The sequence below is a fragment of the Anopheles gambiae genome, chromosome 3 (assembly GCF_943734735.2).
Source record: "Anopheles gambiae chromosome 3, idAnoGambNW_F1_1, whole genome shotgun sequence".
Classification (NCBI taxonomy): domain Eukaryota; kingdom Metazoa; phylum Arthropoda; class Insecta; order Diptera; family Culicidae; genus Anopheles; species Anopheles gambiae.
The window spans coordinates 81217761-81242335 of NC_064602.1; the positions used below are offsets into that span (position 1 = coordinate 81217761).

At 41.7% G+C, this 24575-nt stretch overlaps 2 protein-coding genes across 52 annotated transcripts in view; one reads left to right on the forward strand and one right to left on the reverse strand.

The window, feature by feature from the left end:
- Positions 1-3082, forward strand: part of LOC1278302 (protein patched) — a 42920-nt gene extending 39838 nt beyond the window's left edge. For both annotated transcript variants that reach the window (XM_061656278.1, XM_061656279.1), the window contains one exon: positions 20-3082. In XM_061656278.1, coding sequence (XP_061512262.1) covers positions 20-967 — 948 coding nt within the window. In that variant the 3' untranslated portion in view covers positions 968-3082. The remainder of the gene's footprint in view (positions 1-19) is intronic.
- Positions 3083-4603: 1521 nt separating this feature from the next.
- LOC1278301 (dystonin) overlaps positions 4604-24575 on the reverse strand; it is a 204981-nt gene continuing 185009 nt past the window's right edge. For 27 of the 50 annotated variants that reach the window (XM_061653881.1, XM_061653879.1, XM_061653873.1 and 24 more), the window contains 15 exons: positions 22186-24365; positions 21918-22104; positions 21358-21423; positions 20882-20926; positions 20056-20139; positions 19434-19723; positions 19122-19351; positions 18915-19032; positions 17085-17150; positions 13761-13918; positions 10350-10504; positions 9960-10256; positions 9263-9322; positions 8828-8893; positions 4604-7712 (listed from right to left, as the gene is read on the reverse strand). In XM_061653881.1, coding sequence (XP_061509865.1) covers positions 7568-7712; positions 8828-8893; positions 9263-9322; positions 9960-10256; positions 10350-10504; positions 13761-13918; positions 17085-17150; positions 18915-19032; positions 19122-19351; positions 19434-19723; positions 20056-20139; positions 20882-20926; positions 21358-21423; positions 21918-22104; positions 22186-24365 — 4147 coding nt within the window. In that variant the 3' untranslated portion in view covers positions 4604-7567. Of the gene's footprint in view, positions 7713-8827; positions 8894-9262; positions 9323-9959; positions 10257-10349; positions 10505-11034; positions 11211-13760; positions 13919-17084; positions 17151-18914; positions 19033-19121; positions 19352-19433; positions 19724-20055; positions 20140-20881; positions 20927-21357; positions 21424-21917; positions 22105-22185; positions 24366-24575 lie in introns of all 50 variants that reach the window. The other 23 variants (XM_061653889.1, XM_061653895.1, XM_061653882.1 and 20 more) reach the window with 13 other exon arrangements.

Genomic DNA, 24575 nt, shown 5'->3' on the forward strand with positions numbered 1-24575 from the left:
ATATTTTTGTCCCCAACAGGGCTTTATCACCTCGATCGGCAATCGGGACCGGCGGGTAAAGCTCGCCCTCGAGCACTGCTTCGCCCCGATCGTGCACGGCGTCATCACGTCCGCACTGGCCATCTTTATGCTGTCCACCTCCTCGTTCGAGTTCGTCGTGCGCCACTTCTTCTGGCTGCTGCTGTCCGCCGTCCTGATCGGTGCCGTCAACGGGCTGTTCTTCTTCCCCATCCTGCTCAGCCTGGTGGGCCCGGGCGCGGAAATCATCCCGCTGCAGTACGCGAACCGCATTTCCACACCGTCGCCACCGCCGAAGCGCATCAACAAGCTGTCGAGCGGTAAGCCGATCGTGCTGAACAACAAACGATCGTCCTGCTCGCGCAGCTGCACCAAGCCGCATCACCACCACAAGCACAACAATGTGAACCTGAGCAACGAGCCGTCGCTGACGACGATTACCGAGGAGCCACAGTCGTGGAAGAGTTCCGCCTCGTCCATACCGTCGATACACGAGAAAACGACCGGCGGATCATCGATGGGCCATCATAGATCACTGTCCGGGATGGTGGGCGGTGGTGGTGGCGGTGGTGTTACCGTTGGTCCACCTCCTCCCTCGGGCACTTCGCTTGGTGGGCCCGGTGGTGGTGTGGGCATGATGGGCGATGGTAATCTGAACGGTGTCGGGGGTGTTTACAGCCATCCCCATGCGCACCACTACCACCATCACCATCATCAGCAGGCGCCGGAGCTGCAGAGCATTGTGCTGCAGCCGGAGGTGACGGTCGAGACGCACCACCACGGGGGGGACCACCAAAACACGAAGGTGACGGCGACGGCCAACATCAAGGTGGAGCTGGTGACGCCGGGCCGGGCAGCAAGGATGATGCACACGACGGCGAGCAGCAGTAGCGGCAGCACGGGCAGCAGTAGCTCCACGAGCAGTAGCACGGGCAGTGCCAGCAGCTAACCACTCGCTCTCGCTCTTTTATAGACTGTGAAGCGAAGGAGGAGGAGGAGTAAGACGACGATGAAGCGGGTCCTGCAGGTTATTAACACCAACGAATACTAATCCTTAGGTTTTGTAAGTTTTGGAGCGTGTAGAAAATAGTAATAATGTTAATGCTTAAAATAGTTATGACAGCACGAAGTAAGAAAACTAGACCAATCTCTACCAATCGAACGAACCAATTCAAACATTAAATTAACGAAACAAAACAAAAACGAACCACTAATCAACTTTAGTGCGTTTCTGTTGTACGTGTAGGCATCATATACTGTAACACCGATAAGGAAATTACTGTTTTGTTTTTGTAGTGCGCTTTTCATCTATTATTATCGCCATCCCATCGCCTTGTCTTTCCCACAATCATCATGCCAAACCGCCCTTCCCAATGTGAATGTGTAAATAACGCGTTAAGAGGTGTGCTCTTTTTGTTGTTTTAAAAGTTTTAAAACAAGCAAAAAATTCATTATTTATTGTGTCCTTTTCCCCAATCCTGCTTTCCCAGCCGATCCCGATTCCCGATTTTTATCTTTTCCGACCGATATTATTGTAACTTCTGAGAGCTAGAAAGTATTATTTTGCATAATGAAGGGGATGGGTGCACTTATGAAACATTGCTGTTTTGTTGAAGATAATGTTTCTTACTGGGTGTACTCTTTTTTTAAAGAAGGTATTTTTGTATGTTAAGAAAAGCATATATAAGAAAAGACGGGAAAGAGAAAGAGAAAGAGAAAGAGAAAGAGAAAGAGAAAGAGAAAGAGAAAGAGAAAGAGAAAGAGAAAGAGAAAGAGAAAGAGAAAGAGAAAGAGAAAGAGAAAGAGAAAGAGAAAGAGAAAGAGAAAGAGAAAGAGAAAGAGAAAGAGAAAGAGAAAGAGAAAGAGAAAGAGAAAGAGAAAGAGAAAGAGAAAGAGAAAGAGAAAGAGAAAGAGAAAGAGAAAGAGAAAGAGAAAGAGGAATATATATATATAATGAAGGAAAAAAACACACTTAAGAGATTGTAGATCAAACCTGTTTAATAGCTGTTTAAGATCCTATTATGCAGTTTTGGGGGAAATGGGTCATTTGCTCCCCGACCCAGCTCTGCTTAATGGAGCTGAATCATAGTAGGTTATGAAAACGTTCTTTTCTTTCCCTCGCGCATCTGCTCATGGCTCACTCTGATGTACATTTTGTTCTATTTCACTCATCTCCATACACATTTTTTTCTCTTTTTCTTTTTATCTCTCTCTCTCTCTCTCTTTATTTCTCTCTCGTTCTGTTCCGTGTTCACTATCGCTCACTTACAGGCTCATTTACTCACTCACTATCGTAAGGATGCTGTGTAAATAGTATTCTTTGAGCATTTTTTTTTTTGTTTAGAAGATAGCGAAACAGAACACAAACACACACAAAAAAGGGGCTATTAAAAGTGTAATAATTGTAAATTGTGCGAAACGCAGGGCAGAGAAAAGCAACGGATGGAGAAGAAAAGCGCCAAGTCAGCATGAAACCAATCAGTACTTAAATGTTTAAAGTAATTCAGCTAAAAGATGTGTTGCGAGGAAGGGGAGCGAGAGAGTAGAAGCTAGAAGCGGTAATGCGATTCCTGAACTGACAAACAAAAAATCATTTGTAGATCATTCTATTAAGTGAAGTTTGTGCGCGGGAGGAAAACGATCGAACGAAAACACAGAACAAAGTTTCATACACAACAACAAAAAGCGTCCTTTTCACACTCACACACACATACCACCCTTACATTCATGTATACCGCAAAAGTATCAAAGACACAAGCCAAACTGTTAAAAGAAAGAGAGAACAAATCGACGAACGCGTGGAGAGAACGATGGAAAAGTAGAAAATGTCGAGCAAAATATACTCCCAGCGATGGTTTTTAATGTGGAAATGGAAGTGTAGAAGAAGAAGAAGAAGAAGAAGAAAAATAAGTAAAAACAGTAACAAAATGAAAGAAAGAAACAAAAAAAAACACACGCACTGTAAGTAAACACTAACAAGAGAAAACAAAACCCACCTAATTAGAGAGGGAAAAGGGAATTTTGAGATAAGCGAAATGTAAATTAGAGAGAAATTAGAGAGAGAGAAAGAGAAAAATCTAAAATATTTTATTCTAAAAGCTGAAAAGAAGGTAAACAAAACGTAACATAACTAAATTAGAAAGCAAATACATACTAAATTTAACGCACGGTTACCAGGGCAGAGGTAAGCCTAGTGGGCAAAATGGAACAAAAAAATAAACAACGAAAATCAAGTGTACCGAACAACTGAATTAATATTTTCTTTGAAAAAAATGTGCATCGTGTGTGCTTTAGGATTTGGATTTTTCTTGTTTTTTTCGGACTAAAAATTTGGATTGTGCACTGTTTTAATAGATGTAGAAGAAACGGTTTGAAAATAAAAAAGTTAAAACTAAGTAATATGAAAACAGTCAGGAACGCAGAGGTGGTAATAGAAAACCCCACAAAACAAACTAATGAGTTTTAACTAGTAAGAAAAACAAAGGTAATGGAAGGAAACTTATTTATTTCGTTATGCAGACTGCTAAAATAGAAACACTACGCGTAACCATATGTTTCTATTTTAATTAAACGATTAGGAACCGCAAATCCGGAGCTATAATAGGACAGGGATATAGGGTAAATGTATAAAACAAAACTGAGTAATGAGAAACGAAAAGAAGAAGAAGAAGAAAACAAACGAGAGAGTCTAGTAGCGTGTACACAACAGAACGAACAAAAAACACAAACTGTATTGTATGAAACTACGAGCAAGTAAAATATACAAGACAAAAAGCGGGTATGCATTTAAGTAAAGAAGAGAGAAGAGAATGATGAAAAGAAAAAATCATTGCGAGCGGAAGCAAGAATTAGAAAGAATAGAGACAAACACTGTATCATAAATGCGAAAAAGCAAAGCGTGTGTAAGCGAACCGTTTTCTTAAATTATATCCTGAGTTGCGTAAGAATGAAGATGGAAAAGAAATAATGAAAAGTAATAAATACACACAAACAAACGAAATAATCAATCAAACACATTTGTTTCCATTTTTAATGCCAACTGATTATTTGGATTTGAAAGAAATTCGATGCGTGGTGGGCGCTCTCAATTTTGCTGTTTTCGCCCCCTGGGTCGTGGTCGTCGTCGATCGCCGTGCGCCGAGAGCGAATTTCGATTTTAGTACCAGGCGAGCATGCAACGCAGGAGGTGTACCAGCTGTCTGCTGCGCCTGTTCCGGTATCGATTTTGCAGCTCGAAATGTGGCTTGAACTTTCGACTTTTGTAACAGGCGAGCAGGATTCGCAGGAGGTGCGCACCAGTCGCTCACTGGCGGTACATATAGTCGTCTCTTTCTTTTCGGATTCTAATTGGGATGCTTCGCCCAAATCTAGTAGCTCAGAAATCGGATCGGAAAAAACAGGGTATAGCAACCGCTGGCAGCTGGTGCACATAGAGCCGTCTCTTTCTCGCCTTTCAAATGCACAGTGCAGCTAGTCGTCAACAGATGGCGCGCAACAAATGAAATAACGATTGCAACGGTTGCTTTTCTTGCGCAGGGTGATTCAAAAGTTCTTTCACAAAACAAAATTAAAAATCAAAACAACCTTTGTTGATTAATAACTGTTGTTTCGTCTTTATTAATTTTTTAGAACAGTTTGTCTTCCTTCTTCCTTCGGTTCACACTCCTTCTTCTTCGGTTTCATCGGTTGCGCCTTTACTTGCAGATATTCTTGTTGCTTTTTGCACGTTTCTGCTGCATTTGCTTTTTTAAATTAACAAATAGCTTTATTTTTGTATTAAGCGTTGCTTTTTCTACCACAAAGGGTAGCATTTTCGATTACATTGCTTGTTATGCGCAAAAACACATGGTATCTAATTGTGGTTTTAAAGCAAAATCGATTTAAAATTGCATTTTTTTTTGTTTTTTGTTTATCTGCAAATAGAAGCCAAACCACCGAGAATGTAAATTACTCGTCCTATGCTCTATCTACTCCACACGTGCAATCGCACACGCATCTCTCGTTCTCGCATCACTCGCACGCGCTCTCTCTCACTCTCTCTCGCTATCTATATCGCAATTCCTTAAATTCTGTTATTAATTTGTTACAAATTACAAATAAGCTAGAGTTAATCGTTAATTATTATTTCTTTGCCCCACCCAATATTTTTGCGGGGGAAAAGTTGTGTTTCTCGCACGTTGATTTTTTTTTTTTTTGTATAACTTTTTCTGACTTTTTATTAAAAAAGAAACCCCTACTCATCTATAACTGAACAATTGCGCCGTACAGCAAGCAAACAAACAAAAAAACCCTAAGAGATTATCTACGACTCCTTCTTCTTCATGCGCTTTTTTATGTTGTTTTATTCTTTAATAAATTGTTTTGCTTGTTTTACGTGGTAGTTGTGTTTATATGTATAATAATTACAAATGGGCAAAAGATACGAGCGAGACCCGTGCGTGTGCCAGCCGGGTAGCGGCGGACCGCACCGAGTCTCGCCGTGGTTTTCTCTTGTTTAGTGTCTAGCAGGAATTATTATTGTATTAGCGCAAGAGCTGTGGTCAAAACAACAACACGGAGGGATGTTTAGCAATTAAAAGAAATAATGAAAAAAAAACACATTAACACATACAAAACTATTAGTTTCAATAAAGCGAATAATAGTGGGCGCGGGTGGCCGGCATATGTGTGTGTGTTTCCCTATTTTACGTTCACTTTGCGTTGCTCACTTGCTCTCTCCTATTCACACCTTCACACTATCACACTATCGTTGTTCATCCTATATTAAAAAAAAAAACAAACAAACACAATATTCGAACACGATCAATGGGGGGAGCTTATTAAATGGGACTTTTTTTTCGTAATAATAAATTCCTGCACTATTATCATCCAAAAACTATCACCCCACACTACCGCACACACCGCGCCACTTCTTCCGTTGCTTTCTCTTAGTAACTAAATGACTTTTTTTTCCTCTTTTTGCTCCCTTTTTGCGCTGTTTGTTAACTAAAAAAGGGGGGACAATAATAGTTCATGTTTTGCAAAGAATATGCATTTTAACAAATAAAAAACCCTCCGTCCTACAACTTCTCAAAAAACCATAAGAAACACAAAAATGAACCATTGTTACGCTTTGTAATATGTTTCCCTCCCAAACCACTGCTGTGCTGTACTTGCACTTTTGCGTGAAAAGTTGGTAACCACTACACAGAGAGTGTGTGTGTACAGCGCTGCAGTGAGCTTCTGTCCCGCACGGTAGCGTTTCCCACGAGGATAACGTTTGGGACAGGAAAAACTGGCGATTTTTTCCAACGTTCCCAAAATGTGCTGTGGTCGTAACGCTACCGGCGAAAGAAAATCTCACACACAAAAGTCTTTCATTTTTATCGCACGAAATACTTTTTTTCCGATTTTCGATGCTATCGTTAATCGGGCAAAGCAAACCAAAAAAAAAGGAGTAAAGGGTAAAAGCTGGCGATCTTTTACACTTTCCCTTTTTTTTCTTTTTTTTAACAAAAAAAATCCCACACGACAGGGATGGGATGTGTTTAGAGAATTGAAAAAATAAAAACAAGGAAAACTAATAAAGCAGTCGTTATTATAAACACAAAAGAATGGCAATAAATAAATCCTTTAAAAGTATACTAAACAAAGAGATAAAAGAAAGTTGTTGAAGAATGAAGAAAGAAACATATGAGTGAAAGTATAAAAATAAACTACAACAAAAAGAAGATAATAATTATAATAAACAACAAAATGGAAAACAAAGAAAGGCAACCTTTAACTGCAAAGGTTGTGCCCTTTTTCTCCTTCAAGGTCCAAAAATTGTAAGCTTAACCACGACAGAAAAAAGGGCAAAACTGGCGATTTTTACCTTTTTTTTTCTGCGCAATTAAACTATTTTTCAATTCTTTTCCTTAATCGTTCTTGTTCGTTGCTGTTGAACACTTTCTGCATATTCGAGCGTTTTGTTTTTGCAATCTCCTTTTACTCGTGATGTTTCTTTTCGTTTGCGAATACTTTTTTATATCCGTTTCCCTCTCTTTATCATTCTTTGTTTTGTGTTTTTGATAGAAAATATATTCACAAATTTGCTGTCTCCTTTTCCTGCTTGTTACATACACTCTGCTGTAAAATAAAAGGACGCCTACACGCATGTTCACTGGAATTATGGCGCCTAGAAAATGCACTTCATTCTACTTTTTTCCTTCACTTTTTTCCTGCCCTTTCGGGGTTTGTAAAACTTATTTCTTCACATTTTTCACTGAACAATTCTGTTGTTCCTTCTCCTTGGTTTTTAACGTTTCAAAGCTACAGTTTTTTTGTCTCCACTGTAGTTTGGGGATCCTAAATCCACTACTACCTGCTACTACTATCCCCGTTTACTATAGCCCGTTCGGTTTCTTCGTTTCTTAATTCTTTTCGATCAGATGTTGTTTCTCGTTTGTCGTGTTTCGTGTGTTTGTTTTTTGATCTGGGGATAGCGAAACCGTTTGTGGGGGGCTGATGTTGATGATTGTTTTTTCTTACTTTCCTTTTCTGGCACATACACTAACAGTACGTTCGCTCGTTACAGCCGGAACGGTGCACGCTTTTCGCTCGGCGTCGTGCCCCGGGAGTTGCGACTTTCCGGTCGCGGCGGTGCCGTGCCGGGCTCTACCGAGGTGCGGCGCGGTGTCTGCATGCCGGACGGTGTTGATGCACCGCTCGTTTTTCTATTTTTGGAAATAAAAATATAGTATTAGAAAACAATAGAAAAAAACTAGAAAAAAAGCAGCGAAAACCAAACAGAAAACAACACAGCACACAGGAGAGAACAGAAGTACTGGAGAGGAAATAAACGCAAGCAAACGATTGTTAAGTGCAAAAGAGAAGAGATTTGAGGGAATTTAGTAAAAATCCAATAAGAAAAAAACAATGGTAAAAATAGACTTAATAAATGAAGTGCATGGGACAAACAAACTGTTGAAGGAGTTAAATAAAACTGAAAAATGAAACCTATTTTAACTCAATTATGTTAAAAGCATCTTTAGGGTGTCGAATCACACAAAAAAAGGATAAAATACAGTCGTTTCCACCAAATTTTGGCTCTAATTTTGACTTAAGCGCACCTATTTTTGCCTTTAAATCAACTAATTTGGTCGATTGCAGGAATCATGATAAATTTTACAAAGCATTTGAGCAGTGTTATGACAACTGTTATTTGACATTACAAAAACACTACAAAAACTATGTGATTTGATTGTTTTTTTTGTCTGCAAAATATAATGAAATTGAAAAATATATAAATTAATTTTTTGCACCTGAAAACACATGCCAAATTATTCAAAATCTAATGTATTACATTAAGATCCAACTTCGCAAAATTGGCATAACAATTGTAATTATTCGTTACTTAACTTAAATTCAATAATTTTGGATCAAAAATGCAACAAATTTTGTCAATAAAATGATTGACTCATAGTCAACAATTGATGCATTTGAGGCAAATATTGTGGCACGCTTTCAAAAATGTATGCCTTAAAGACAAAAATAGGTGAAATAGAGCTGAAATTTAGTGGCAACGGTTGTAAATGAGAAACAACTGCACAGAAAAACAATTTTTAGGGAAAAACAACAACATTATGTTGAATTTCAGCACAAAATTAAGTAAAAGAACATTGGTTTTAAACACATGATAGCTCATTCTAAATGACAGCGACATAACAACAGCAACATAAATTCAGTGCATTATTTTGCTGGTTCTATGGCATTTTCTAAAAAAAAGCAAGCAAACTAAAGCCAACTAAATCGCACAAATATTGTTATCGGTTTCTTCTTCAAAATTTACCCCGTCGCTGACGAAGAGTTCGATACATTGGAAGTTTGACGGACGGGAATCCGTGAGCGAGGTTGACTACAGTGGTTGTTACAGTAGAGGTAGCAGTAGTAGTAATAGTAGTAGCGGTAGTGGTGGTAGTAGTAGTAGTAGCAGTTGTTGAGTGTATCATATTGCAAGTGCGTTTATTTTGCATTTAGAGTATAGAGGCGCGCACAGTTACGAGACGTTAGAGGGTTGTTTGTTTGAGAAGTGTTTTCGTTTTTTTGGTAAGAGAGAAGAGAATTTAATAAAATTAATTATTAGCTAGAAAGAAAAATTATCCCCCCGCTCCGTTTTGTGCACCCCAGTTATCCTCCATTTGCTCCCATTTTTCCACCATTGTGGAGGTAAATAGAGAAAGCAATAGGTATGCTCCACACACCAAACCCCGTTCGATATATTTACCTGCTATTTGGTAGTCCTATTAGTGTTGGTATACTGGATGATCGACTCATGCCACCGTTTCTGTTTTATTCATCCACCCACAAGCCGTATAAGTATGTTTTAAGTTGAGGTTAGGTTGGTTGTTGTGTTTTGGTTTGGTGTTGAGGTTTTAAAAAAGGCGATGCAATTATTAATGGTTGCAATAGTAATAATAATAATAATAATAATAATAATATCGAGCACCAATCCGAGCAGATGCATTGATTTTCGTTTTTTTAGAGCAGAAGGGATTATTGTATTTTGTTTCGCGCAGAGCGCATTTTAATGTAAGAAAGAGAAAGAGAATAAAAAAAAATGGTGTTAACAATATTTCTCTCATCCATTACGCAGCTTTTACGTTTGATATTTTTCTACTTCTGCAAGCTATTAAATGAATGGTTGCATTACAGGGTTATCCAGGAGTTCGTATAGCAGTGGGACACTTTATTCACTTATTCATACGTGAAATGAACTTAATGTAATGGGAATTGGACTCTATTAGCACCCTTGTTAGACAAATCCAATTGGAATTTCCAATGAGACTGTCTAAGTAGGATGCCATATAGTTTAATTCACATCATATAAAGTTCACTTCCAATAGGACAGAGTCAAGTAAGTGTCCCAGAACTATGAGAACCGCTGGTAAGACGCTGTACTTCAATTACTACAATTCGCTTACCTCGTCGGAGCAGGTGAGGCAGCACCGGAAGCCGTTCGCGATGAGACACCGTTCGTGGTGGTGGTGGTGGTTGTGCCCGTGCGACCCGAAACGGATCCGACCGACAGGCGCGATGGCCGCGGTGTCGATGTTTGCGTTAGCCGGCGGGTAGGAATGCGCGATGGCGTTGCATCGTCCGTGCTGTCCAGCGACAGGGTGGACCCGTGCCGGGACGGTGGTTTCGAACCGGCCCGGCTGGCTGGTCGTGAACTAGGGCGTGAGTTGGCCCTCGAACCACCCGGTGTCATCTGAGATCGACTGTAAAAAAAAATTAATCGGAATGCATATATTAGAGGAGAAGAATTCGCATTTACTTTAAAAGCTGCAAAGCAATTGCAGTTGAATAGCTACCTGGCTGGCACTGAAGATTTGCGGCTGGGCGTCTGGAAGCGTCCGGGCGTTCCAATTCCACTTTCGTTATCGCTGAGCGAGTCCGGCGTCGACGCGGACAGTGACGAGCGCGACGGTCGCGACATGGAAATCGACTTTGCCGAACGTTCGCGTACCTAGATTTTTATGATTGGTGTTTTTGTTTTTTTTTTATTACATTTACAAGTTGTAAATAAAGAGAAAAAAACATGTGAGTAAACGCTTTTCAAAATATTATTTCAAGAGGGGAGTTTATCGAAGGGGATTGATGGCAAAAACAGAAAATGGGGATTTTCCCGTTCAGGCTGGAGGAAGAGTGTTCTGGGGGAGACCCAGGAAAACAAACGCACACACACGAAAAATGCAGTGGCGCCATCTAGCCGTCAGATGTTCTAACTTTATCCAATACACAAACCACAACTAGAACCACTAGATCACTTGTAGCGTGGCTTTTTCTCACACATAGATGGCGCTAGTAAACCAGCGAACGAAACAAACCCCCGTTTCGAAAGGCCATACACATATTTGAGGACGTGAATATAGGCAGTTTTAAAAGAAAACAATTAAGAGAATGTAAACACACACACACACAAACACGATGCAGCAGCGAACGGGAAGAGACCGCTGGGGACCGCTGGAGAGCAAACGCTTATTTTTTTTAACTTACCCAGTGCGTCGACGGATGACAGTGGGGGGCGTGCGGACTGAGCGGAGTGGAACGCGACCCGCCCCGTATAAAGGCGGTACCGCTGGAGGTGACGTGCAGCGGGTAGGTGCAGGGCAGATTGCCCTGCGCCCGCAGCTGCTCAAAGATTGGCATCAGTTCGGCCAAATGTTCATCGGCTGGAAGTGGCGACGTCAGGGGGAATTGACAATGGATAATGGTAAGAGGACAAGAAGGCAATTTTACGTGAAAATGCGCGTTACTTCGAAAAATAATACATCCTTGCTACCCTATTACTTATTTTCCCTTCATATATGCACGCTCCTTTGGCACAATTTCCTACAGAGACGATCTTTGAGACGATGATTCGACTTGTTCTATTCGATATAGGCTCATTCAGTGGGCGAAATTTTAAGTAGAGACGTCAATACTGCCACAACATACACTGTGTACAATGCTCTATACCTCTTCTTCGCGACTAGTTGAACTAGTTGACTAGGTTTCACGTGGAAGTGTGTTTCTGTTTATTAACAACCCAACAGTGGCTGGATGAATTAGAGAAGGACTTGCGTGCCCCACGCGGGCAGCAAAAGGTGGTTTGCGCGTGCATCGTATAGCAAAACAGGCAGACGGAGAATGGTTTTTGAATGTAAGAAAACTGTAAGAATTTTAAAACAAACAGTGAAAGCGCCACAAGGACACGGAGGAAAGTGGTTGGCCCACCAGCCGATCCAACGACTTGTTTGAGCAAAGGATGCATATGTATACACGAGCGATGCATTACAATATATGTATGGGTGTGTGTTTGTGTGTGGTTAGAAGTGTGTAGTAGCCAAACAGGCGAGCTTTTCCCCCCCATTTGGTTATCGTCGAATGTACGCGCCCCCCCGAAACCAAGATGGGTTAAACCCAGATGACAAAAAAAGAAGAATAAAAAACATAAAAAACAGGTGCAAAATGTTTTCATACGCGTAAATATGAACGATGCATTGACAAACACTGACAAAAGAATAATAGGATGAAAAAAAAAACATGCAAAAACAAAAACAGAAGAGATGAAAAAATCACACGCATAACAAAACAATAAAAAAATGGAAGAAGTAAACCATTCATTATCGCAACAACTTCAAATGCTAAAAGACACAGACAAAACAAAAAGAGAGAAACAACAGTACACACGAACAGTACAAAACGACAACAGGCAAAGTCGAACCAGAAAACAAAATTGTGCAAAATGTAATAGAGCACGTCAAGGATACGCGGGCTAAAAACATAGGAGATAACGACATGAACCAAACAAAAACAAAAAGGAAATAAATTGATAACACAGCTCAAACAAACTATCGATTTTTGTACACACATATCAAAACATATCTCATACTCAACTACAAACATTCAAAAAGGGATGGTTGTGTAACACCAGCCAGTGGTCACATACGTACCTTTATCAAACCGGAAACAATGGGTTCGAAACGGGCTTGATAATACCGGAAATATGTGGAGGAGTTTTAGGGATGTTTTAGTGGGGAAAACATAGTGTTCTAATAACATGGGAAAACAGGTTTTCATGGAGGAAATGGAGAGAAACGAGGATTCCTATACATCACAACGGGGTCCTAATAAACCATCGAGAGGACAATTTGTTGCAACATTCAATTATTCATTTGACAATTCATTGAAATGGAGTATAACCTTTAAGAAGGCACTCAAACATTGATACACCAATTGAAAAATTTAAAAAAAAACATTGATGGAGACTCAAAAAAATAAAAAAAAGTAAAAGAAAACATCTAAATGTTTCAAACCAAGAGATGATTATGACACATCGTCATAAAAATAACACAAGATAAGTAGTACAAAACATAAAATAAAAACAAATCGAATGCCTTTTGCCAGTTAGAGATATAGAAACATTAGAAAACATAATCATATTTACACTATCCGTCCAAAAAAAAAACAAAAGACAGTCAACTACCAAAATAGATGCTGTCCTTCGGAAGAGAAAACAAAATATATGATACAAAACAAAAAGGGAGAATAGAGAACAGAACCAAAAACAATAGAAATACATAAACCCACACCAAAATTGAGAGCCCGTGTGTGTGTGCTTATGCCCCCCAAGTCAAAACGGTGCAGATACATGGCTAACACCCTTATCGTACTTGACATTACAAACTATTGCACACATACACAAGTGATCGTGATCTAGTTGTTCTATTGCGGACTATTCTTAAATTAATGTTTAAAAAACTTTTACATTTCAACTACTTCACACGTAATTTACATGTCGATAAAAGGGAAAGAATGTTTAAAAAAAAGATAAAAGAACAAGTTTTGAAAGAGCGAGAGAGCAATTCTTTCAAAATGATGAAAAAACACGAAAATATTGAAAATAGAAAAGAAACAACAGAAATTGTAAAAGAGCAAGTATTGAGAATTGAAAAAAGAAAAGAAAAAAGTAGCACAGTTCAAGTAGATTATTAAAAAACCATTTAAGACAACAACAGCAGTGTTGTCTCTCTTAATTAGCTTTCAAGAGTAGCTAATAAAACAGAAAACAACATTAATAAATAGTACCGGTAACAACAAGGAAACGCAGCCTGAACAGGGGAAACAAACATGTTGAGTAAATAATAAATAGGAATAGGAAACAGTACGCAGAACGGGGTTGGTTTTGTGGTAGAGAGAGAGTGTGTAAGAGAGAGACAGAGAGAGTGGGAAATATTTACCTTCACAATAGGACCTTGTGTTGGTATCGGCGAGCTGGTTTGATTCGATCCGGAACCGGCCGAGCCAGACATACGCGGCTTAAAGGCGGCCATCGACTGCGACACACCGTCGGCCAGTATGAACTGCTCACGTAGTTCGATGTTTGTACGTCCCTTGGCTATTGTGGTTTGACATTTACGATTTTGGAGGGGTATTTTTTTTTCGTTGTTGTTCGAGTTTTAAGTTTTTTATCATGTTTTGGGCAGTGGTGGTAGTAGTAGTAGATGTTGTTGTTCATAATGGTTACGAAAGGCAGGTGAATTAATGCGTAATAATGCGTGAATGGTGAAAAAGGCAGTACGGGGAAGGGATAAGAGGGGTTTGGTTTCATGGTTGAGTGTGTATGTGTGTGTGATGGTAGATTTTGATTGTAAAACGAAATTAATTATCATTTTAGATAATGAACACAGCATCACAAAGAAAAAAACACACAACACACGCAGATAAATTTGTTCGTGTTCGATAGAGATATTAACGTCGTATAAGGGAGTCGAATAAAATAATAAGTCGAAATCAGTCAAAGTAACCGGTCGCAGTGAGAGGGTCAGTGAAGTGTAAAGGGGACGGATGTAAATGGTGGGAAAGTAAATTAAATAAGGGTTTACATTTTGGTGGCAGTAAAGGTGACGGTTGGGCAGAAAAAGAAAACAAAGGAAAAAGATAAAGAAGTAGAAGAAGAAAAGAAATTTCGATTGTGAAAGATTTTGAAAAAAAAAAACATATAAAAAGGTTGGATGATTTTAACAAAATTATTATCCAATAGTAAAATAAAAAGAAAGGCCAAAATATTCCCGGTGAGCAAATATAAACCATCACCAAAACATACGAAATTAACAGTAAAAGGTAATATGGATGATTTGGAAATAGAAATGGGAAAACGGACAAGTGGTGTAGATAATAAAAGCAATGAACAAGGGGATTGTTAAATTGTTGAGTAAGGAAGTGTGTTGAATATAAAACAATTGAAAGAAAAAAATAAACAAACAAACAAACAAATATAAAATGTAGTATGTAAACTAAATGCGAAAAAAACATACGAAATAAAACTAACAAACAACACTAAAACTAATAATACTTATAGTAAATAAACGCTCGAGAAAATACATTTTCAACTTTATGAGTATTTCTCGAAAAAATACATTTTCAACTTTATGAGTATTTCTCGAAAAAATACATATTTTCTTGAGCGTTACAATCTTATAAAATACCAAACAAACTTAAATTAAACAAACTAATCAAAACCAAATCTTCACACACGATCTAAATAAAATTAAAAACTATGTGCTTTCCCACTGTGTGTTGGGTCCCGAAACAGAAGATTCCATGAAAGGGATATAAACCGTCATAACTTATATTAATCAATGGCAACTAAAAAAAGTGCTGTATGATTGTTTATACACACGCTTCTCTTTCACTTACGATTATCGAATACGAACGAAATCATATAAAGTGTAGTTCTTGTGTGTGTGTGTTTTTATAAAATGCTGCTTTGGGGAAGCTTAACTTCCCGGTGGAAGAATGGATGAAATTTCATGTTCCTTATGCCTTTTTGCGGGTGGAGAGGTTTCGCGTTATTTATATTACGTTTCATTTTCCAATTTTGTGTACGAGCCGAAGCAAAACTTAAAAGTAAAAGACTAAAACTGTAAAAGGCTTACAAAGATAAAATTCTATTCAGCATTTTCGAAATCATACGAACGCAACACATAAGTAAACTAAAGCACATAATTTCTAACTTAAAATGGAAAAAAGTACAAAAAAACACAACCTTAACGTAAAACTGTGCTGTACAACATTCAAGTTTTGCATGAAATGAATAAAAAAATAGCTAATGTATGAAAAGAATAAACTTAAACACTAATACCCGAACTTAGCATCTAAATAATATATAAAACAGCGCTACATAATGTACAACTAAAATGAACATAGTAAAATATCACACAAGAACACAAAAAAAAACAAGAAAACAGATGCCAACAACGTAGAACAAAAAGGAAGCAAACGTATTATATTAGTCAAGAAAAAAAAAACTTAAAATTCTTCTTACGACACCACAGATAAAGAGAGAGAGACACACACGATACAATACATAGATCAATCGGCAATTTTGGACGGACGTTTGTGTGGAGAACACGGTGTCATATGTTAGTAGTAGAATTAGTAGTAGCTGTTGTTAGGCGAGCTGATAGACTGCTGAAAGGTGCTCGATTGGACGGTATATGGGGCTCGTAGCACGTATGATGCGTGTGGGTGTATATGCGTGTGATTTGTGTGTGTGTGTGAGATTTCAATGTAACGAATGTACGATGGATGAACAAATTGAAACTGTGGTGAAAGATAGTAGTGCACTAGTAGTAGTGCGCGCACGCATATGTGTATGGAAATGTGTGCGAGTTGAGTAGAAGAGGAGAAGGACAGTGCGAATTAAACAGTATTTCTAAAGCATACACACATTCAACGTACACAACCAGGAGGTTTGCTTGTAAATTTACTTTTGCTGAGTATTGATTTGTAATTGCAATATTGAGAATCCAGAAATATTTAATACATGAAGCAACTTGAAAAATGCACAAAATACGTACACAATTAAATTAACAAAGAATACGAACAAGATTTTACTAAGCAAAATGGGCGCATTATCGGCGCGTAATCAACTTTATTGTTGTAGTAGAGAGCTCTACACACAGCAGGAGTTTATCATCGTATATTCATTTACATTAAAAACGGAACAATCTCATCAATGGAACATTCGCGCAGTACAACATTCATTAACAAACTCGAAAGGAAATATTCAAACTAATTTACAAACAATCTAGTAACAATTTTGAAACCAACATAATAAAGAATAGAAAAAGATAAAACATCATTTTCTAAACAAAAAACAAACAAACATAACAATTCAAATGAAACCAAAAGAAAACATCAATTCTTGGTAAGCCAAAAAGTGAAATAAAACACCCCGAAGAGGGCGCTTATAGAATAGAGAACACGATTAAAAAGGTAGAAGAAAAAACAAACGCACACAATAGAATGGGCAGGCACATAGTTATCATTGTAGTAATGCAAATTCTCTTCGGCCCGGCCACAAGATTGGATTTGAAGACAAACGTGTTCGTTCACAGCGCTGAGATGGGATCCCAGGCTTTCCCTTCCCATGTTACACACTCAGTGTCCCTTTTCGTTGAGGAAAATGTAACGCGGCCCACCACCGTGGTCGGCGAACTGAAATTTCTTCCTCTGCCACAGCAGCAGCTGCCGAAGGCTAAGTAATTCTGGCTGCTTACACAACGGACAGCAGGCTTCGTGCTGGCGCGGATCGTTCGGGTTCGGTAGTGGTAGAACTAAGGCCACTGTGTAGTTTAGTGAAATTTCAACCCCGCGTCCGCAAATAGTGTTTTACGAAGTATAGTTGGAAAGTTTGAACGTAAAAACATCCCCGAAAAATTACCCCAAACGAAGTGACACGGCCAAGTGGATATATGGGAGTGTGTATGATGAAGATGTTCGATTTGTAGTGATGATCATGTTGATGATGGGTGTTGTTGATGTATCGATCCATGTTTGCATGTAACGATATATGGCGTGTGCGTGTGTAACGAGATGAAGGTTGATGTTATGTTGGTTGATATATGTGGCACCGGGCGGTTCGTCAAGCAAACACGGCCACACAAATGCGACAGGAATAATGAACGCAGGGAGGAGTGGTTAACGATTATCGTATATGTGTTAGCATTAAAAGAAAGAAAGAAGAAGGAAGAAATTGGTTGATTAGTTTGTTAGAATTACCAGCATTGCAGCGCGAGGCATTAGGCGGACAAGTTAACAGCAGCATCACGGCACGCAACGTCACAATGAAGACACACACAAACAACACACAACAAATGGACGGAGCAACACATACACAGGGAGAGAAATAGAGAGCTGCATATGAAAAGCGAGCGACGATCGCATTTTTTCCCGCCTATGTGATGCAATTGCAATCGGAACAAGAGTAGCAAAGCGCAATGAAACGTTTGACAAAACACACGCACACACACATGTAGTTTGTGCAAATATCCATTTCGATTTGCAAGATGCGGAGAATAACCCCGCAAAGCAGAGAGTGAAAAACGCAATGCTTGAGATTTGAATCAATTCAGCAACTTCCTTCCGTTTCCAAAAAAACACCAAGCGACAACTCGTCAATAAAGAAAAAGCAACTCGTTAGGGACTCTCGGTTAGTGTGTAGCATATATAGGCGGGTATAAACCGAAACATAAGCTTTCCTCCATCCCGGTAGAGACCGGTAGAAAGTAACGATGAAACAAGAATGGTTAGTGCGTAGGATACTCGCAACGGTTCTGCGCATTAGGTTCGGGTAAGGTTAAGGCATTTCAAGAAATGCTCTTAGCAAATGACACTTTGCGTCTATTAAACGGTATTAAACTTCATATAGGCATGCAGAGATTGTGAAAGAAAACCGGACTCTTGCTCTCACATCATCAGGAACGGTGGTATTTGTTAATAAACAGAAATTAGCTTGAGTTTGTGGATAGAGTGGCAATATTAAGGTGTGGGTAGTAGCCCCTCTGCATTAAAACTTCGCCCCATTAACCATTAATTAATATTGAGATCAACGTTTCTTGTTGTTGTAAACATTTTTTCAATTTTTGATAATTATAAGGGTTATGTATGGTAAATTTGGGTTCATTAAAAAAAACAAAAACGAGGTAAGTAGGTTGCGGCCTCTTACCCCGGAGTTATAACAATTCACCATTATTTTTCAGCAATTATAAAACTGTTCACCTAGCAGTTGGGCAGTAGTAACGTTAAGCTGTGGGAGCATTAAACATGGGGCGGAGGTGATGGTAAGAGGGGAACATCATGGTAAGTTTGAACCTATTATTGGCATCTTGTTGGTTTGGTTTAAAGACAACAGTTGCTATACCTAAAGAGTTTGTTCATTTCTAACATTATCCTATGCTTGCAACCGAAATGGAAAGATTCGTTGAATGTTTCGTTTTACTAAGCTTACTATTGTCTACACCTAACGCTATCCTAAACGTAACGGTAACAGTAACGTATAGTAGATAAAAATAAATAAATAAATAGAAAGCAGAACGCATGGTACATACCTCGGCAAGGATCGTTCTTCACCAGGAACTCGTCCAGCGCCACCCATCCACCGCCGACGCGGACCATCACTGTGCTTCTCAGGATGCGCACCAAGCGAAGCTTCTGGGAGTCACCGAACTAAAGAGGAGAAGGAAACCATAGTGAGCTTTGTTTTTGATTCAACGGTTCAACACGATTGCACATGATGATCACAGCGGGCTACTTACTCGATATTTGCCTTCGCCGACCTGGAACACGCGGAACTTCTGCCGACACGTACACAGCATGACCAACCGCTTGACCTCGTCGTGGATCTTGTCCGCCTCAGTCTTCGGTTTGCGGTCCTGCCAGTCCGGTCGCAGCGCCGCAATGAACTCCTGCCAATCGATCAGTCCTTCGCCGTTGCGATCGAACAGATCGGCCACGGCGCCCATCTCCAGCTTGGACGTGTCGAACTCTACACAAAGTAACAAAAAAAATAATAATAATTAGAGGAAGAGTCCACATGCTTCACAGTATCCCGAAGAAAAGATAGGTACTTGTGCCAATAATTCCATCGATGAACACCTCGCGCGGTATCAGACCGTTGTTATCCTTGTCCATCTTGCGGAACAGATCCGTCAGGCGGGACTTCTTGTGGTTCATGAACTTGAGGAAGCGCTTGCGCCACTCCTCCCAGCTGAACTGCCGGACGCGCTCCACATCCTGCAGGTAGAGCATGTGGTCGTGCAGGCGCCGCTGGCGTTCCCATGCCAGCATCCACACGTAGCGCCACTTCTCCCACAGCAGCTTCGCACGCGGCGAACGGAGCTCCGTGTCCGCTTGGTTGCTACAAGAAGTGGAAGAGGAAGAAAACAGTGTTAAGCTTGCTGCTGTCCGTCTGCGGGAACGGTTGATTCGGTGCAAATGTATGATACATAATGGTGGGCGCGGCAATCAATGCCAGCGCAACTCGCTACATATTGTTGAGTTGTCTACTATTGGATGCACTCTAGTACTATATGGGTACGTGGGTATGATGATTCGTAATGATTCGTGTTCTCCACAATGAAGTTGCTGGTTTTGAATGGGATGAAGTATGTGTGCGCACGGTAACCGGATCCAACGCCGGCGTGTTTCGCAGCTAAGTATCTGATGTGTACGGGGACCAAACTACAATACCTTGTCGAAAACCGTGGACCGTAATGTGGCAACCGATCCCGTTCCGGTGTTTGCGTTTCGCGTCCAGGACTCTGGGTTGCGCGGCTGCTCGGTTGTTGGTGCGGAGTAATCGGGGTATCGGAGTATGTGCGCAATGAAGCAATGAAGAGGGGAATAGTTCACGGAATGGAGTTTTGATGCAAATTTGCAAATTTTCATATGTTTTTTGTTCATGTAATTCCAATTTGTTGGCAATAATGGTACGGGATACGTTCGATGACATGGTTTGTCAAATAATGAGGCAGGAACACACAACACAATGTACAGAACAATACATATACACATAGGGCACACAACAGGCACGACGAACAGGCAGCATCGTGATGGTAATGGGGGAGGCAGAAGACGATAATACAGATGAGAGAGCATATGGCAACATAAATACAACACAACACAGCAACAGAAACACGCGTGTAGCACAGCGGCCGGAATATGTGAGAAAAGAAGAGAAAAAAAAACAACCAAAAACAATGATATATATAACAAACATGCACAAAACCGGTAACAATGTATGTAAAGCTAATTGTAAAAAACAAACACCCAAACAAATGTATATAAAATGGTGCAAAATAGAGATACAGTTGATGCTACCATTCCCCATAAATTGAATCATGTACAGGACCGTTTTGAAAATGAAAGAGTTCTTCGTTTCTTTTAACAGAATTTGATGTTTTTTTTACTTCAATTTTAATTAGTAATAAATAATCTTTTTATAATGAATTATTATCACAAAATGAACGGTGTAATAGAGAATGTGAAATGATAAAAACCAATAACCCATACACACCTTGTGCGACGTGAATTCAGGCCTTGATCACGCGATCCCTTAAAGCTGCACGGGAATATGCAAACACAACACACGTGACACGATAGAGTAAGCAAGAAAGAAAGATAAATAAACAGACACACAAACACATGTGATGAAAGCATGAAACGAAAAGTATAAATGTAATGAAATGATAAAATAGAAACAAACATGTGTACAAACAGATAAATTGGATGGAATCAGAGATGAGATATGATAACATTCCATTGGATTAGTATCAAATCAAACACAGGAAAGAGTACATTTTTTTCGAGAAAATGAGAATGATAAATGAGATACGACGAGTATCGACCAAAGACATTTATCTGTTGAGTGTAATTGGTATAATGATGATGCACACATGTTAATTGAACGTGTAACAAACAAACACACACGATAAAGAATGAAAAAATGAAATAAAAACAAGTGAAATTATAAAACCATAAATAAAAACAAACCTCTGCTTGCGTCCTAGGGTGCCGTAGTCGGGTGAATGCTCACGAAGATCGGCCTGAGATCCTTTACTGTTATTTTGAGCAATGAGATCGCGTTGGTGGCGTTGGATGTAGACGATAGGAGTTAGGTCGACATAAATGCGAAACAACAAAATGTTTGTGTGGGTGTATGGGCAACAAAAATATTGAACAGAAGAGTTAGAAATGCAATTGATATGATAATTAAACAAAAAAGAAACGCTTGACTGCATGTGCGTGGCGCTTGCGATGCTCTTAATGTGGTGTGAAAATTCACAAATGAAATTAAGTTTGCGGCAAAACGGTGTTTTTTGAAACGTTAACGACCAGAACAGAACAAAATTAATAAAACACAACAAAACAGCAACTCTTTTAACGAATCGCGGCTATTCTAATGTGCAACACAATTGCGATAACGGCTAAATTATTAATAACAGAACATTTTACTGTGATCTAACAAACACACGCACACAGGCTATGATGGCCTCCTGGAAGGCTGAGGCCACTAACACGGGGGGCTCCTATCAGTGTTTTACTGTACTTACATGGGTGTCTTCAGTACACCACGGGACGGTTTACGCGTTTCCTTCAGACCCGGTGGCGGTTGGCGTGGTTTGCACGCACGGTCGACCTCACCCTGACGGCGCGCCGTATTTTCCATGAACTCCTTGTGGTCCGCAATCAGCACCTCTAGCGGTGGAATTTCATCCGGCAGTGGTTCCGTTTCCAGATCTACAAAAAAGGAAGGAAAATTGAGATTTAGCAGAAGTTTGGAACATGCTCCACCCACTACGCCGAAGAAGAGATTCTTACTTAACAGCGTTGCTTCCAAACCGGCCAACCAAGCGAGCAGCTCCTCGATCGATTCGTCCAGATCCTGCAGATCCTTCAGATGCTGCTCCAGCTTGGTCTGGCGGCTGATCGCCCATTGCGAGATCTCGTCCCAGCGCGACTGGATGATGGAGATCCAGTTCTTGATGATCGGTATCGCGTCCGGGTGCGCCTTGCCGAGGATGCTGTTTGCCAGCCCGATCGTGTCCTCCTTGTCGTACTCCTTCTCGCGCAGCTCCTTCATGAACTTGGCGTGCGTGTCGAGCAGATCCTTCGCCTGCGACTCATCGTCCGGTGCGGCCGCCGCGAAACGCAGCTTCTGCTCCGCCTCCGACAGCCACTCGAGCAGCATGTGCACCGACTTGTGCAGCCGCTCCGCTTCCTTCAGCGCCACGTCCAGGCGGCTCTTGCGCCGGCCGCTCAGGTCCTGCACATCGTCCCACAGGCGCTGCATCTCCTTCAGATGCTTGCTGGTTTCGCGCGTCTCATCCGAGCGCTCCAGCTCGAGCCCCGTCTTCATGACGCTCTGCATCTGGGCCGACCGCTTGTCCAGATCCGACTCCAGCTGCCGGTGATGCTCGACCAGCGTCGTTACCGTGTCGAGATCGCCGTGCACCGGGCCGTCCTCCGCCAGGCGCGCCTTCGTCTTGCGCAGCCAATCGAGCAGGGCCTGCAGCGCGTCGGCAAACTGGCCGGACAGCAGCAGTGCCTCCTCGAACTTGCGCTGCCGCTCGACGCTCTTGTGACAGACCCGCTTCCACGCGTCCTTCAGCTCGCCCATCATCTTCGACAGCACCGGTTCGTCCGACTTCGGCGCCCGGTCCATCAGTCCCTTGCCGTTGCGCATCGTGCTATCGTAGAAGCTTTCCTTCGACTGCAGATTGCGCTGGATTTCGCGCAGCTTCTCGAGATGCTTCTTGATCTTGACCGCATCGTTGCTCGTTTCCTCCGCGAGCGTGTCGAGCGTTTTCTCCGTCTCCTTCAGCCAGCCGGTCAGCTGCACCCAAGCGTCATGGAACTCGCGCGCCTCTTTGTAGCCGTGGTCTAGCGCGCGGGTACGCTCGGCGGCCTTCGCCACCACCCGCTCCCACCGGTGCTGCACCGAGACGAGCAGATTCTTGATCAGAATCACGTCCTGCTTCTGGCTGAAGTACTTCAGGTGCGTGCCCTTCTTGTCCAGCAGCAGCATCGACTCGCGATGGATCGACACGTCCTTCTGCAGCACCTTGTGCTCCTCCATCTGCTGCTGGATCGTCTCCAGCACGCGCGACACGGCCGACGCGCTCGACAGCTGCTTCTCGGCCTGCGTCAACCATTCGACGAACGCTTGCAGCGCGTCGTGGAACTCGGTCGCTTCCTTCAGCGCGATCTCCAGCTTGATCTTCTTGTCGGAGGCGCGCGACACCACCGCGTCCCAGCGCTGCTTCAGCGTGCGCAGCGTGTGCTGCAGGTTGCTAGCCGACACCTGCAGCTGCGTCTGCTTGCGCACGTACTCCTGGCCCTGCGCGATCAGCGTCTCCACCTTGGCGCGGTTTTCCTCCAGCTCGTTGTACACCTCCATGAAGCGCTCGAGCTGCTCGGACGCCGTCTCGGGCAGACCGCCGACCGGTTTGCTCGCACTGATCACCGCATCGACATCGCCCAGCCAGCCAAGCAGGTCCTGAATTTCGGCCGTGAACGCTTGCGCCTCGCGCAACGACTCCTCCAGCTCGTGCTGGCGGTCGGCAGCCTTCTGCAGCAGATCGCGCCACTGCTTGTTCAGCTGCTGCAGCTTGTCCTGCGTGGTGGACGCTTCCAGCGAGCCGCGATCGTTCTCGATCAGCTTGCGGCCCGCATCGTTCAGCGTGTCGACCGAGCTCTGGTGGGCGTGGATGTCGTTTGCCAGCACCTTCAGCTTAGCCAGCTCCACCTCCAGCAGCTGCGGATCGCCTGGGATCGGTTTCAGCTCGTCCAGGTTGGCGTCGGTCTTGTTGATCCACACGAGCAGCTCGTTCAGCGCGTGCTGGAACTGGCCGAGATGCAGGAGCGCATGCTCCAGCTGCTTCTGCCGCTCGACCATACCGCGCAGCAGGTTCTCCCACCGGCGGTTGACCGCATTCAGTGGCTCACGAATGGCGCCAGCCTGTTCGGCTGAGGTACGTTCCGTCAGTTCCACCGCTTGTCTGCAAAGGGGGATGAAAAGGTGTTAGAAACGCTCGAACAGAAACGTTGCATTGTGGACACAAAAAGCGATAATATCATGCGATCAGGCTAGCTACTTTTTTGCACGGAGCTTAAAATCATTGGTTCGAGATGAAAATTGTTGGACAGTTTTTGAAACAAAACAAAGAATCTAATGCACTACACATTGCTTAACAAAATCAGGACGACAA